General features: G+C 39.8%; 1 protein-coding gene across 3 annotated transcripts in view; it reads left to right on the top strand.

Annotated features, from left to right (window-relative positions):
- Positions 1–16,845, top strand: part of si:ch211-200p22.4 (phosphatidylinositol-binding clathrin assembly protein) — a 162,699-nt gene that overhangs the window by 130,382 nt on the left and 15,472 nt on the right. For all 3 annotated transcript variants that reach the window (XM_060832539.1, XM_060832540.1, XM_060832541.1), the window contains 2 exons: positions 5,591–5,704; positions 15,645–15,764. In XM_060832539.1, coding sequence (XP_060688522.1) covers positions 5,591–5,704; positions 15,645–15,764 — 234 coding nt within the window. The remainder of the gene's footprint in view (positions 1–5,590; positions 5,705–15,644; positions 15,765–16,845) is intronic.

Raw genomic sequence — 16,845 nt, 5'->3', positions numbered from 1 at the left:
CGTTGCTAGCAGCAGTTGTGGAGGCAGGATCATTGGGGACATTTATGAGACTCCTGGACATGCATATGGTCACAGAAATTTGAGGGTACATAGCTGAGGATCAGTGGTCAGCACAACATCATGAGCTGAAGGGCCTGTTCTGTGCTATACTGTTCTATGTTCTAGATCTCTCTGTACTGCCCCTTTACCTAACTTGATTCCATTTAGGTAATAATCTGCCTTCCTGTTCTTGCCACCTAAGTGAATAACCATACATTTATCCACATTAAACTGCATCTGCCATGCATCTGACCACTCACCTAACTTGTCCAGGTCACCCTGTAATCTCCTAACATCCTCGTCACATTTCACCCTGCCACCCAGCTTATTAACATCAGCAAATTTGCTATTGTTATTGCTAATACCATCTTCTATATCACTTACATATATTGTTAAAAAGCTGCGGTCCCAGTACTGATCCCTGCGGTACCCCACTGGTCACTGCCTGCCATTCCGAAATGGAGCCGTTTATCACTACTGTTTCCTATCAGCCAACCAACTTTCAATCCAAGTTAGTATTTTGCCCCCAATACCATGTGCCCTATTTTTGCTCACTAACCTCCTATGTGGGATTTTATCAAAAGCTTTCTGAAAGTCCAGGTACACTACATCTACGGGATCTCCTTCGTCAATCTTCAGAGTTACATCCTCAAAACATTCCAGAAGATTAGTCAAGCATGATTTTCCCCTTCATAAATCCATGCTGACTCTGACCTATCCTGTTACTATGATCTAGATGCGTCGTAATTTCATCCTTTATAATGGACTCCAGCATCTTTCCCACCACGAGGTCAGACTAACTGGTCTATAACTTCCTGATTTCTCTCTCCCACCTTTCTTAAAAAGTGGTACAACATTAGCCACCCTCCAATCCGCACAAACTGATCCCGAATCTGGAAAATGATCACCAACGCATCCACGATTTCTCGAGCCACCTCCTTCAGTACCCTGAGATGTAGGCCATCAAGTCTGAAGGTTGATAAGTCCCCAGAGCCTAACAGTATCTCCAACACCAATTCCTGGCAAATATAAATTCCCTTCGGTTCAGGTCCTTCAGCCACTGTTACCTCTGAGATTGCTTGTCTTCCCCAGTGAACACATCTGAAGTACCAATTCAATTCTTCTGCCATTTTTGTTCCCTGTAATATATTCCCCTGTTTCTGTCTTTAAGGGCCCAATTTTAGTCTTAACTATTTTTTCTGCCTTTCACATACCTAAAAAAATTTTTACTTTCTTCCTTTATATTATTGGCCAATTTACCTTCGTACCTCTTTTTTTTTTTCTCTCTGCGTATTTCCTTCTTAGTAATCCTCTGTTCTTTAAAAGCTTCCCAATCCTCCATTTTCCTATTTATCTTTGCTGTTCTACTTTTTCTCTTTTTTAACTTTATATGTTTCTTAACTTCCCTCATCAGCCACGGCCACCCATGCCTCCTCCTAGGATCTTTCTTCCTTTTTGGAATGAACTGATCCTGCAACTTTTGCTTCATACATAGAAATATCCACCATTGTTCCTCCACTGTCATCCCTGCTAAGGTATCGCACCATTGAACTTTGGCCAGCTCCTCCCTCATAGCTCCATAAATCCCTTTATTCAACAGAAATATTGTCACTTCCGATTGTACCCTCTCCCTCTCAAATTGCAGCTTAGCAGAATGCTAACATTTTTGAACTCCCCTCTTTCTGCATCAGACTCTTTCACCTCCAAAGGACCTTCTACTGTTCTTGAAGTTGTTTCTATTCATGATCCTTTTCTTGGTGAGTTCATGATAGGATATATAGTCTATTTCTTAATTCCTCCTCCCCCTTGTTTGTGCACCACTCCGTTTTTCTTTCACCTTTAATATCATTTTTTTTTACTCACGCTTCCCCTTATGTTCACTAAGTTTTCACTGAGATGCTAACTTGTATTGTCTCTCATCCATGCAGATCATTGTGAACTTGTGCATACAAGTTCCTTTCCTTCTCCCTTTTATCATTTGCCTTTTCTCATAGACATGTCGTCATCCACACTTTTTCCAATCTTCTTTCTTGCTTTCTTATACATTTCCCCCACTCATTTTCCTATACAGTTCTTCAGTTCAAAAAGCTTCATCCTGTCTGAAGGTGAGATGAATGAGGAAAATGATTTGGTCTATCTTAATTATTCCAGTCAGAAATATTCTTATGCCCCTCCATTTCGCATTCTGTTCCACAGTTTTCACTTAACTGCTCCAGATGTAATTTTGAACTTCGGCCTCTGGAAGAATTTCTCGATTAGTCATAAATTTATCTTTCTCATTTGAAGTTATCAATGCCAGTCTTGCACTTAGTTTAATTTGAATGAATATTGGGCAGCATTTTTCCTCTCTTTTGTATTTTCTCTTGTGATCCATGCTATATGACCCTGACCCTATAATTGCGTTTTACTTGTTTTACTTATTGTTACATATTAACCAGTGCAGCATATAGAGTCATCGAGATGTACAGCATGGAAACAGACTCTTTGGTCCAACTCATCCATGCTGACCTGATATCCTAACCGAATCTAGTCCCATTTGCTAACAATTGACCCCATAACCTCCTTAACCCCTTCCTGTTCCAGAATGGGACCATTCGCCGCCGCTGATTAGCCACTGCCCTTTCACCACCAAGGACGCATCGCTGCTGAGGATGATTCGCCACTGCAAGCATTTGTAACTCCTTTTTATGTATAAACCAATAAAATGATAGTACATATTGATTTTTTAAAAAGTGAAAGGAATTTGTTGTATAAATAAAGGGGACTGAAGTATTAAAGAACAGGTGGGAGGGAAAACAATCACTACATATGTATATATTTCTGGCAGCAAATAGTCTCCAGAGGTCAAACGACCCCAGTGGAGAAATGCTGGTGGCGAACCGGCAGTGGCTAATCGGCAGCGATGAATGTTGTGGTGAATCGTCACCAACCCTTCCTGTTCATATACCCATCCAGGTGCCTTTTTAAATGCTGCAATTGTACCAGCCTCCTCCACTTCCTCTGACAGCTCATTCCATACACACACCACCCCTTGTGGAAAAAGTTGCCCCTTAGGTCCATGAATTCAAACAGCAAAGGCGGTTACTGTGCAGATTCACTGTCACTTAGTGTAGGTTTCTCTCTCTCACTCATGGTCACTGCATTTTGTCTGTCTTACTTTTAAAGTGCTCTTCTGTCACATCCCCCACCCCACCCCCAAAAAAAGTTCCAAAACAATGTAATAGCATATAAAACAGTAATTGCTGCTCCTGGAGTTCAAGGAAATCGCCTCTAATACATCAAAAGGTTCTTAAAGCTGCAATTTTTTCCTGTCTTCCATCTTGAATTACCCAGAATCCTACTCAGGGCCTGAAAACAGCTTGGTGGTAATTAGTTGCTAAAAGTAAAGAAATTAAGTAGGAAGAATAATTTTTAAGCTGTAGATATATATATTTGAGAAGTTTATTGCAGTTAGTATTATTAAGACTTTGTAAATTAATTAACAACCAAAGTAAGTCTGGTTCTTTTTTGTGGTTGAAACACCCCTTTTCAAATGGCTAAGTGGAAATTGGTGGTCCCACATTTAAATGATCATATCAGTTATACAGTAGCTGATGCATTTATTAATTTCTACTGTGCTTACTGACACCTTAAATTCAATGAACTCTGTTCCAGTGTTCAACATAGCATTAGCAAAAGTCAGAGCCAAATGATTATTTAACATTATAAATTCTCTTATGACTTAGTTCCTCGATTCATGTTTTGCTGTTTAGTGCACTTGCATCAAACCTGTCTCAGGCCACTACTAGTTCGCTTACTCAGGGCTACTACTTATGGCCATTCATTTGAGATCTCTAGGAGGAGGATTTTCTCAATATGCCACACATCTTGAAATGTCCTCTCCTCTCAATCTCTGAATCCTATTCTTCAAGTTAATTTGCACTTCCACCCATTCCCAAAAGAGCTGCCTGGACTTCCCAGGGTCTTGCAGATTCCACTTTGAGTATAGATAATAACTTCACCAGTACAAATTACTGAATTGAGCAAGTTGGTGGTGCAATTTAGCTGTTGGAGACTTAGCCATAAGTCATTGATTGCAGATCAATATTTTCAAGTTTTTTTTTTGGAAGCATGAAGCTTTTGGGATTTTCTTACTGTTAAAACTAAAGAATACAGGAAATAGCAGATCAAGTATTCTCTAAGGGAGCATTAATATTTAGGTGAGTGACCTCAGCACCTTTTCCTTGACTTCTCAGATTTTTCTGCTTTCAGTTGTAATATTGGAAATACTAAATGTACCTTCAGTTAGTAAAGGTTAACTAACAAATACAGAAAGTCTCATTAAATACAAGCTTTGAACACTTACCATTGGAAATCATCTGTGGGAATAATTGGTAGACAATTCATTAGAAAGAATTAGTTCTGTCGATCAGATTAATGAGGAAAATTAGAGCAATTGCAACCTTTTTTCTTCCAGAAATATAGTTTACAGATTTTCTCAAATAACTGAAATTTTTGAATTGAGTTTATGCACTAGTGTTCAGCTTCCTGATCTGACTCTGAAGGGTGTATTTTCATGGCAAACTTTTACTTTTTCAGCTGTTACAGTACTTGCCTGTAGTGCTGATTTGTGTAATGTTAGAAGTATTAAAGTAGTATCCTTGGAAGCTACTTTACAAACAGGACTCTTCAGGCTGATTTGCCAAATATTTTTAAAACAGCATTGCTTCTATTTGAAGGAAAGCAGAGAATTCACCTTGAAGACGCTACTGCCTCAAATAATATCACCAAAAACTGAGACTCTTTCTTTTAATTGTTTTGGAAATTTTTTGACAGTGGAAAATGGCTGTTCCATTTGAAAAGTCATCAATTTATCATAAACTTTTGTGATATCTTCAGGGTCTAATGTTGTTTATAGGAAAGATGTGGAGGCACTGGAACGGGTGCAGAGGAGGTTTACCAGGATGTTACCTGGCATGGTAGGAAGATCGTATGAGGAAAGGCTGAGGCATTTGGGGCTGTTCTCATTGGAGAAAAGAAGGTTTAGGGGAGATTTGATAGAGGTGTACAAGATGATTAGGGGTGTAGATAGGATTGACAGTGAGAACCTTTTTCCAAGTATGAAGTCAGCTGTTACTAGGGGACTCAGCTTTAAATTAAGGGAAGGTTGGTATAAGACAGATGTTGGGGGTAGATTCTTTACTCAGCGGGTTGAGAGTTCATGGAATGCCCTGCCAGTATCAGTGGTGGACTCTCCCTCTTTATGGTCATTCAAGCGGGCATTGGATAAGCATATGGAGGTTATTGGGCTAGTGTAGGTTAGGTAGGCTTCGGTCAGCGCAACATCGAGGGCCGAAGGGCCTGTACTGTGCTATATTTTTCTATGCTCTATATGTAAAGTTGATCGCTGTCTTGCTCATGCTTTTGCTTACATGCTTTCTCTTTCTTGCGAGTTGCATGCACACACTTGCACTCCTCGTGCATGTTTGCAACCACCTCCCTGCTCTGTCTTCCTGTGTGTTTTTCCATGGTGGTGTTGATAATGACACTATGTTGAACTTATACATTTTAGGTTTTGCTCCTCAACCAGCCCCACAAATGATGGCTCCATCAACAACATTGAATGTGGACTTTGATTCTGTGTTTGGATCCAAATCAGGCCTCTGTGATGCCAAGAATGCAAGCGGTAAACACCAAGTATTAATTTGCATTACCAGCCTTAAATCCTTCCATGTGCAGTAAATTGCAGTAAGTAATAGTGTGGTAAAATGGTTGGTGTACTGTAGCCAGTTAAATACATATTAAAGCACTCGATATTCTTCATTCTATGGGTAGGGCAACTGAATTGTCTTTTGTTCAGCTGCCAAGAAACACAAACCAATATTTTTGACTATGTGGCACCCACTTTATTTTTTACTTTTTTGGTGAATGTTCTGGACAGGACCAAACCCCCAATTTAGTTGATACATTAGGTGCATCCCTACTTGCAAATACAGAGGAACCTCGATTATCTGAATATCGGATTATCCGAAGGTGATCTCAAAGTCCTGATGGAAACATTACGCCAAAGAGCTGTTTCAATCCTGATCGCGTCTTTTGTTTACAGGTATGAATTCTCTATTCCTGAGATGCTGCCTAACCTGCTGTGCTTTGACCAGCAACACATTTGCAACAATGATTTAAAAACAAACTCTGCTCACTGAAATGCTGCCAACAACAGTCCTGGACAGTCTAGGTACTGTCTCTAAATGACTGACTGATCTCCCACCCTCTCCCTCTCCCCCCACTTCACCCCTGTGTAAAACTCAAGGTATACCCTTAAATGCCCCCACTTCCCCCGATAACCCCTCCAATATTGTTCTGTACAGGACAGAGTGGGAACTTGTCAAAAAGGTATGTGTATGTTTGGAGACTTACCCCACAAAGGCAGCAGCAGTCTTACTGTTGGTGTCCAGTCTGGTTGCCCCGGTGGCCGGGGGTGGGGGGTGCGGACAAGGGAGCAGGGTTGGGGGCAGAAGGGAGGGGCGAGTGGGGTGGGAGTGGACAGGGTGTGGGATCTTGCGCACAGTGTGCTTTTGCCTAGTCTCCTGAACAGGGAGCAGACTTCACAAAACTGAGCCCCAGAAGAAATCAATTAACCGAATAATCAATTATCCGAGCGAAATAGTGCCTGACCATCTCGTTTGGATAATCAAGGTTCCTCTGTAGTACAGAGTCGAGATATACAGCACCAAAACAGACCCTTCATTTGAACTCGTCCATGCTGACCAGATATCCTAAATATATCCCTCTTAAGCCATTCATATTCACGTACCCAGCCAGATGTCTTTTAAATGTTATAATTATACCAGCCTCTACCACTACTATTGGTAGCTTAGTCATACACATACCACCCTCTGCATGAAAAAAAAGTAGGCCCTTTTTTTAAATCTTTTCCCTCTCTCCTTTTAAACATATGCCCTCTAGTTTTAGACTATCTCACCCCAGGAAAAGATCTTGTCTACTTATTCTATCCATGCCCACCATTATAAACCTCTAAGGTCACCCTTCAGCCTCCGCTCCAGAGAAAATAGCCCCAGCCTGTTTAGTATCTCCCTGTAAATTGTAAATTTTTCTGAACCCTTTCAAGTTTCGCAGTATCCTTCCTGTAGCAGGGAGACCAGAATTGCATGCAATATTCCAAAAGTGGCCTAACCAATATTCTACACAGTTGCAATATGACCTCCCAACTCCTATACCCAATGCACTGACCAATAAAGCAAGCATGCCAAACAAAGTCTTCACTATCTTATTTACCTGCAACTCTACTTTCAAGGAACTATGAGCACCCCAGGACTTTACCATTAAATGTGCAAATCCTAACCTGATTTGCCTTTCCAAAATGCAGCATCTCCCATTCATCTAAATTGAACTCCCATCTGCCACTCCTCAGCCCACTGGCTCATCTGATCAAGATTCCGTTGTACTCTTAAAATAACCTTCTTGGCTGTCCAATTTTGGTAACAGCTGCAAATGTACTAACCATACATACTATTCACATCCAAATCATTTATATAAATGATGAAAAGCAGCAGACCTAGCACTGATCTTTTGTGGCACACTGGTCATAGGTATCCAGTCTGAAAAGCAACCCTCCACTACCACTAACACACTCATACCTTCGAGTCAGTCCTGTATCTAAATTGCTAGTTCTACCCCTCTTCCGTGTGAACTAACCTTGCGGAACCTTATTGAGCGACTTACTGAAGTCCATGTAGATCATGCTGTCCTCTTCAATCCTGTTACTCTTTCAAAAACTCAATCAAGTTAGTGAGACATGATTTCCCACACACACAGCCAAGTTGACTATCCCTAATCAGTCCTTGCCTTTCCAAATACATGCAAATCCAAATATCAGGATTCCCTCCAATAACTTGCCCACCACTGGTCCATAGTTCTCTGGCTTTTCTTTTTCCACCTTTCTTAAATAGTGGCACCACGTTGGCCAACCTCAAGTTTTCTAGCACCTCACCTGTGACTGTCGATAATAGAGATCTCAGCAAGGAGCCCAAAAATCACTTCCCTAGCTTCCCACTGAGTTCTAGGGTACACCTGATCAGGTCCTGGGGATTTATCCACCTTTTGTGTTTTTAGACATCCAGCACCATCACCTCTGGTAATATGAACATTTTTTCAAGATATCACTTTTTTCCCCACAGTCTATATTTTCCATGTCCTTCTCCACAATGAAGACTGCAACATACTTGTTTGGTATGTCCTCCATCTCCTGCAGTTTCACATGTAGGCAGTCTTGCTGATGTTTAAGGGGCCCTATTCTCTCCCTCTTTACCCTTTTCTACTTGACGTATTTGTTGAATCCCTTTGGATTCTCCCTAACCCTATTTACCAAAGTTATCTAGTGTCCCCTTTTTTGCCCTCCTAATTTCCCTTTTAAGTATACTCTTACTGTCTTTATACTCTAAGGATCTGCTTGATATCTGCTGTCCATACCTGACATGTTTCTTTTTTCTTAATCAAAACATTAACTTGTCTAATAATCCAGCATTCCCCACACCTACCAGCATGTCCTTCACCCTAACAGGAGCATACTGATTCTGAACACCATTTTCATTTTTGAAGGTTTCCCATTTTCCAAACCTCCCTTTTACTGATGAATATCCACCCCAAATCAGCTTTTGAAAGTTCTTGCCTAATACCATCAAAATTGGCCCTTAACTTTTAGATCCAGTGTATTCTTTTCCATCACTATTTAAAAACTGAGAATTATGGTAACTGGCCCTAAAGTGCTTGTCCACTGACACATCAGTCACTGCCCTGCCTTTCTTCCCAAGAAGATTGGCAGGATGCTTTAAGAACCCAGCAAGCTATGCAGCATCAGGAGGTCAAGTCAACATTTCAGGAATAACCCTTCAGGAATGGAAATAGGGGAGGAAGAGCTGCAGATAAATTGGGGAGGGTTTTAAGTATGGCGAGGGGCCGAAATTGAGGTAGTGATAGGTGAACACAAGTAGTGGGTACGACCTGGTTGGTCAGTCGATGGGAGGAATAAATCTGGCCGGTAGCTGGAAGGACAGAGGTGGGACTAGAAAGGGAATTGGTGAAAGGTTACTTGAAATTGGAGAACTTACTGTCGGGTTCTCTGATTCCAAATCTTTCCACCCTTTCCCCAACTCGCTTTTTTATAGCCACACCTCCTCCATCCATTCTACCTACCAACCCTTCCTTCAAGCTACCAACCAGATTCATTCTTCTCAGCAACCAACTAGGTTGTAATCACCTAATCAGTACCTCCAATTCCACCCTTCTCCCCACACGCACCCTTTTTTCCCCTGTTCCACCCACCACCACGACCCCCCCCCCTCCCCACCTCCACTTATCTGCAGTACTTCTACCATACCTCCATCCCTGAAGAAGGGTTGTACCTGAAATGTTGACTTCTCCATGGCTCTGCTGTCCATCTTGCTGTGTTCTTCAAGCCTCCTGCCTGTCTACATTTGGATTCCAGCATCTGCAGGTTTTCTTTTTGTTTCTAACTTATTTCCCAAGAGTAGGTCAAGTTTTGAACTTTTCTGTAGGTACATCCACATACTGACTCAATTTTCTTGTACGCACTTAACAAATTCCTCTCCATCTAAACCCTTGACACGATGGTAGCCCCAGTCAGTGTTTTGAAAGTGAAAATTCTCTACCATAACCATCCTATTATTCTTACAGATAAATTTGTAAAGAGATTTCAGTTGTTTCTCAATTCCCCAATGACCAAGTGGAGGTGATGTGGGAAGGGATTCTATAGTACAACAAGGTGATCACTTCTTTCTTATTACTCCGTTCCACCCAAATAACTTCCCTATAGTATCGCTATACCATGGAACATTTTGAGCTGCCAATCCTCTCCATTCTTGACCCACATTTCTGGAATTGCTATGATATCGCAGTCCCATGTTCCCAACCATTCCCTGAGTTTATCTGCCTTACCTGTAGGCCTTTTTGCATTGAAATAAATGCAGTTTAATTTCAGTCCTACCTTGTTCTTTGCTTTGTCTCTGGCTGGTTTACTTACTCGTTTTCCCAGGTATACCAGCCTCTGACTAATCGGATCTCTTTCCTCACTATCTCCCTGGCTACCGCCGCTTTTGGATCAGATTGTCATTTTTCTACTTCTGAGTCACCTTTCCTACAATACTTATAGCTATAATACTGTGTGATGGAATGGCCTGTGAAATCTAGTAACGCATCCATTATGGTCAACAAATATTGATTCCTACTTTTTGGGTAGTGGTCCTATATAATCCAGTAAAATTCTTGCAAGACGTTTTTCAGATGTAGGAATGGGTATTAAGGGTACTGGTTTTATCGCTGCTTGAGTTTTTCTAATCACCTGATATCTGGTAAAATTCAGCCACATCTCTACGCTGTACGGGCTATTTTTTTTCTCTACTTTGCCTTGAGTTTTCCTTGCTTCAAAATGATGACCTATGATCATTCACATGCTACTGGCAATGCCTTCTTTCTCTAAGCCACCAGTTTTCCAACTTGATGAACTTCTGCTTCTTTTCCATCTGCCTGAATGTAATAATCTTCATTTTCTCATCAAGACTTTAAGCTAGTAGAATTCTGGGATGCACTCATTCTTTATGCTTTTTGACACAACTGCTTTAGGTTTTCACCTTTTTGTTATTCACCTAGCTTCTCTTGTCCTCTACCAACTTGTTTCTTTTTTCCCCCAACCAATTGATCAAATATAGTTTCTGATAATTGAACTTCAAGTTCCTTATCTTTGATTTCTCCTCCTGTTTCAACCTATGGCTTTGTGACCTTGTTACCATACACAGGAAAAATCACAGGCTGTACCTCCTGTAATACCCCAGTAAACTGTATTTCCAAAACTGAGAATTTATCTATTACTTCTACCACCACTTTGCCATTTTTCACCGAATTCTCCTACCTCCCTTTATATAATGGAACATTACTGTTCTCACCATAAATTCCACACATCACCAACTCTTCTGGAAGTACTTCTGAATTACATATCTCCTCCTCTTTCACCAAAGATTTGACTTGCTCCCATATCTCTAAAACTTTTAATTCCTTTATCTTCTCTGGCATAAATAAGTAAACCTTACCCCATGCAATAAAATTCTTTTGGAGACTTGGTACATTCTTCTCAACCAACCCCTGACCAGGTTGCACGTTTTCTTGCAGCCAAACATAAATTTATGAACCAACTCCATCTGTCATTGCCGCTAATCTTGCGGTGTCGATTCTCTGGGTGCACAGTGGCTTAGTGGTTAGCACTGCTGCCTCAGCACAAGGGATCCAAGTTCAATCCCAGCCTCTGGTGTGGAGTTTTCACATTTTCCCAGTGTCTGCGTGCGTTTCCTCCTGAGTGCTTCAGTTTCCTTCCACAGTCAAAAGATGTGTCAGTAAGCTTGCTAAATTGCCCATTAATGTTCAGGGATGTGTAGGTTAGGTGCATTAGTCAGGGTAAATTATAGGATATGGGAATGGGTCTGGGTTGGTTACTCTTCAGAGGGTGGGTGTGGGCTTGTTTGGCCAAAGGGCCTGTTTTCACACTCTGGATTCTAAGACTGCTCTGCTCTTCCACTGGAGTTCTCTACTTCCGGAAGTGAATTTTTGAACTCCTCCAAAATAATTCTCTCTAGGAGCATTATTTTTAAATCTATTTTCAAAGTCTTTATCCACCTATCAAAATTATTGTTTGATCCTTTCAAACTCCATGCACATTTGACCAGGTTTCCTCCTTCAATTATTAAAACATCTGTAGGCTTTTGGCACTCTTTCATAATACACAAAATGGCTTTTTTTTCACCACCTCATAATCCCCAAATACCCCTCTGTTTGGATCAACAATACCCACATTGTCACTAGCCAATTCATTTGTTTAGCCACTTTTCTTAAATGAAATGAAAGTCTTTTGCATCCTTCTCGAGCTTAGACCATGCTTGGACATACTTAAACAATTCCCCTGCAGGCCTTCAGCTAAATAGAATTGTTCTGCATCACTGTTCTTATTACTACTTCCACCTTTCCCTTCTCTCCTCCCCCACCCCTGCCCTTCTCACCTCAACCCCCACCCATTCCCACAAGAGCCCCTGGTTTTTTATGCAACAATCCAAATTCCCTATAATAAGGAAGATAACCTGGACCCCAACATTTCCTCATTTTTGAAGGCAAGTGTAAGGTTTAATGTTCCAGATGCAATTCGATGGGTCAAACAGGCTTGAAGCAAAACAATTAGCTTGACTGTAACTCTATCGAAATACTTAACGAGAATATACATGTTTACTACCACTGATTAACTGTTCCAAGATAGTAACATCTCAAACTGGTTCAAGTACATAATAAGTTGCATCACATTTCCAAGTTTGGATTCTCCCAAGTCCATTAGGGCCAAATACTATGGCTATTATCTTCCAGTTGAAGAAACTAACTTTTCGTAAAGTTCTGTAGGCACTGAATCTGGAATCAGGGTGGCGAAAAATGTGATTAGCATATTAGCCTTTATTGTTTAGACCTTTTGAGTATAGGGGTTGGGACGTCCTGTTGAGGTTGTATGGGATGTTGGTGAGATCTATTCTGGTGTATTGAGCATTGTTTTCATTACCCTGTTATAGGAAGGATATTATTCAATTGGAGAAGGTTCAGAAAATATTTACCAGGAATCTGAGTGGCTGAGAAAGGCCGACTGACATCCTCAATTTTTGAAATGTGGACTGGAAAGTCTTTTAGTGTACAAGTGTATTGCCATTATAACTGGACCACGTTAACAATATTAAGAACATTGTTTCAGAATGTGAAAACTATATTCAAAAAGTATTTTGGAGCTTGTTGCCTGAGTGTTTCCCTTGTTTATTGCATGGAGTTCTGATATTAATTCAACTTTCTCCTTACTTTTACATGTGACAACTCTGGGTTGATGTCATCTTGCTGAATGAATGGGTAAGTTGAATTTCATTGACTAATTGAGTTTAGATAACTAGAGACATGATTTTTATATTTTGTTCTTATTGATAATACATTAAAAATTGTATACATTCTATGACCACCTCTTTCCATTTGCATCTGACTTTTTTTCTCTTTGTCAATATAATGTATTGCTGTAGACTGTCTAAAAGCTTGTTCTACTTACAATCTGTTATCTGATGATATGGTGGTCTTAATACTGTCTTTAGATTGTGCTGCATATCTCTGTTAGGACCTTGTCAGGATTGTGAGAAAGTCAACAGGTATTGACAAGCATAGGATTTGCTTGGGAATTTGAATTTTCCATTAGGTTGATGCTCTAGGTTGGGACACTCTGTAAATGTATCTGACATTGATCTCCAGGCAGACATTTGGGCTAGATATGTGGGACTTACCTGTGTACTTATTCTGGAAATGTTAAATTGTTCAATATGTGGTATAACAGCTGTAGAACTTCTCAGCTCACCATGCAACATTCATTTTTTTTCCATCTCTCCACTTCCCACCCCACCCTGCCAATTTCCCAAAATACAATCAGTCAGTCGTTTATGCATATTCTCATCCATTCATTAACCCACACACATCCATTGAAACACTTGGACCTTTTTAAAAGCTTATCTGATTATGTCAGCTACTCCTCTCCTTCTCACAACCCTACTACATGTGCTGGACGAACTAAGGATATCCTGCATTTCCAGTTTTATTTCGGCCTGGATCTGAAGATCCTGAAAGAAATGAGCAGTGTTGTTCAATCAGTGCAAACTTCATGGCCTACCAGAAGATCCAGGATAATATTTCTTTTGATGTGTTTTGCCTCACCCATTGAACAAATTTGTCCTAACCAATGTTTATTCAGCATTTAGGCCATAAACATTGTATCACTGAGTTGCCAGTTGGTTTCGGGAAAGTAAAATCACTGCATCTTGAAGCCTGAAAGGAATGTGCATTTCAGCAAAATAAAGCACTCTAATTGACACTAGAATAGTATGCTATTTTGGCTGAGGGATTGAAAACTGCTAGAGTTTGACAATTAACAAGCCAGATACAGCAATGGATGGTTAGAACAGTTCTGTATCAGTTGTACAAAACAAAATAGGACAGAATGATGAACATTTGATATTTTAGCTAAGCATTAGAATATGAAGATAAAAATGGTTGATGAAATCTCCGCGATGGTAACCTCAGCAAATTGAGGAATTTAGGCTATACTGTCGGAAGTCCAAAAATGCTGTTGTAAAATCTTGAGCAAGGAGTTGTTTTTATAACCATTTGCTGAGAGAATTATGATTTGAAGGAGGATTGGAAGAATGATTATTGAAGGATGCAAGAAATGTTTCAGGTAGCTGTAAATATTAGGGTCAAAATTAAATGTTGGGCATGAATATGGATAGGAGATTTAATGAAAGGAAAATGAGATCGAGAAGATAAAAGGAGGCCAAAACAATGCAGGTTAACAGGAAAACAAATTCACATCATACACATCTCCTTGCATCCTGACCACCTAACGATCATCTATATCTTATGCAAGATCGTTTTCTATATGCATAATCGTGAATTAATTGATTGTAAATTAATTTGCATTTGTAACAGTGACTTAATATTGCAACAGGTGTTGTCAAAAGATACTCAGCATTCACTTAACTAGACTGCTTAGTACAAGCTAAACTGCAAATCACATTAACTATTATAATATATGATGTAATATAAACTACAAAACAACCTACCAGATAGCACAATTAATAGTGTATTGTACATTTGTTCCTTTGAGCATTTGAGTCAATAGTTAGTCTGTCCTGGAAACTCTTGCACATGATCAAAATGCATTTGCAACTCATTAATTTTCCTCCTCCTGAATATATGGCAGTAGAATGAGAATTTATATGTTGAACTAATTTTAATAACATGTAAACCAATTGCATTTTAATGAATAGTTATTTGTAACCATTCCACTTCAATAAGTGAAATGGAATGGTAAGTGAAAATGCCAAACTTTGTTAATGTTGATTTGGAGATGCTGGTGTTGGATTGGCGTGTACAATAATAAAAATCACACAACACCACCAGGTTATAGTCCAACAGGTTTAAATGGAAGCACTAGCTTTTGGAGCGCTGCTCCTTTTATTAATTCTGTGACTTACACAATTGTAAGACACAACTTATAGCAAATTCTGTGCAAATTTTTGCTATAAATCCTGTCTAGCAATTGTGTACTTCACAACCACCTGATGAAGGAGCAGCGCTCCAAAAGCTAGTGCTTCCAATTAAACCTGTTGAACTATAACCTGGTGTTGTGATTTTTAACTTTTGTTAATGTTATTCACTATCTTTCAATCTATCAAAACTTTGGGGTTGGGTGAGTCCAGTTTCTGTACACAGCCTTACATGTTTGAGTGGCAATTTTAAACTATTGTTTAAAATCTTTTGAAGTCCACATATATCTCTGCTTCAATTATTACATGCAATGTGTTAAATTAAACTTTGTGGACAAAAGTGTTTCTAAAGCAGTTGAACTACTATTTGGAATATTTTGCATTGCCCAGAAAAAGTAATGAAATTTGGAGCTTAGAAAGATTGATTGTATGGACAGATGTTGTCTTACCTTTGTGACCTTTTTATTTTCTTTCAAAGGTTTGATCGACTAGGTGAAATATTAATGCCACAATCAACTTCACTTGCCAAAGATGAAACACCGCCAGTGAACCAGCAAAACAACAAACTACTAGCAAATGACTTGGATTCATCCCTTGCCAACCTTGTGGGCAGTATGTATTCGAAAGCAAACCAGTTTTCTGCTATTGAGAACAGCTCTAAAAGATTAGATGAGTGATTTTATGGCTAAGACTTTCTAACCCAATATTCAGTGATTCCTGTATATATTGAAATTTTCTTATTCTAAAATGTAATCATGTATAAATTTTATATATAAACCACTATCCACCATCCTCCTGTCTAAAGAACCACCGCTTACCATAACATGCAGTTTCCTGTCATTTATCCACTTTTTTAAACTCATGCTGACACTGGTCCTTTTATTCCATTGGTTTTAAATTTTGTGAACCAATGTTTGAAGTGCTACTTACTTTTTTAAGAAGCAATTGGTACTGTAAATAACATTTGTTGTATTCCCTTCCTCAACTTTCCCTCTCTTTTTGGGGTGTAGGTTTGCTCGCTGAGCTGTAGGTTTGATATCCAGACATTTCATTACCTGGCTTGGTAACATCAGTGGCGACCTCCAAGTGAAGCGAAGCTATTGTCTCCTGCTTTCTATTTATATCTTTCTCCTGGATGGGGTTCCTAGGATTTGTGATGTCATTTCCTGTTTGTTTTCTGAGGGGTTGATAGATGGCATCTAGATCTGTGTGCTTGTTTATGGCATTGTGGTTGGAGTGCCAGGCCTCTAGGAATTCTCTGGCATGTCTTTGCTTAGCCTGTCCAAGGATAGATGTGTTGTCCCAGTAACATCTACTGGGACAGGCTAAGCAAAGACAGGCCAGAGAATTCCTAGAGGCCTGGCACTCCAACCACAATGCCATAAACAAGCACATAATCTAGATGCCATCTATCAACCCTTCAGAAAATGAACAGGAAATGACATCACCACAAGCCCCAGGAACCCCATCCAGGAGGAAGATATAAATAGAAAGCAGGAGACAACAACTTCGCTTCATTTGGAGGTTGCCAGTGACTGTTACCTAGCCAGGTAATGAAATGTATGGAGAGCAAACCTACACCCTAAACCTGAACCTGAGCTACAAACCTTTCTTTCCCTCACCTTTTTGGAAAATAAAAGAAAATATACCATTTTGGATTTCCAACTACTTTGCATCTCCTGCCCGTCCCTCT

The sequence above is a fragment of the Hemiscyllium ocellatum genome, chromosome 11, assembly GCF_020745735.1.
Source record: "Hemiscyllium ocellatum isolate sHemOce1 chromosome 11, sHemOce1.pat.X.cur, whole genome shotgun sequence".
NCBI lineage: Eukaryota > Metazoa > Chordata > Chondrichthyes > Orectolobiformes > Hemiscylliidae > Hemiscyllium > Hemiscyllium ocellatum.
The sequence above is the reverse complement of the archived record's forward strand: the minus strand, read 5'-3'. Positions and strand labels throughout refer to the sequence as shown.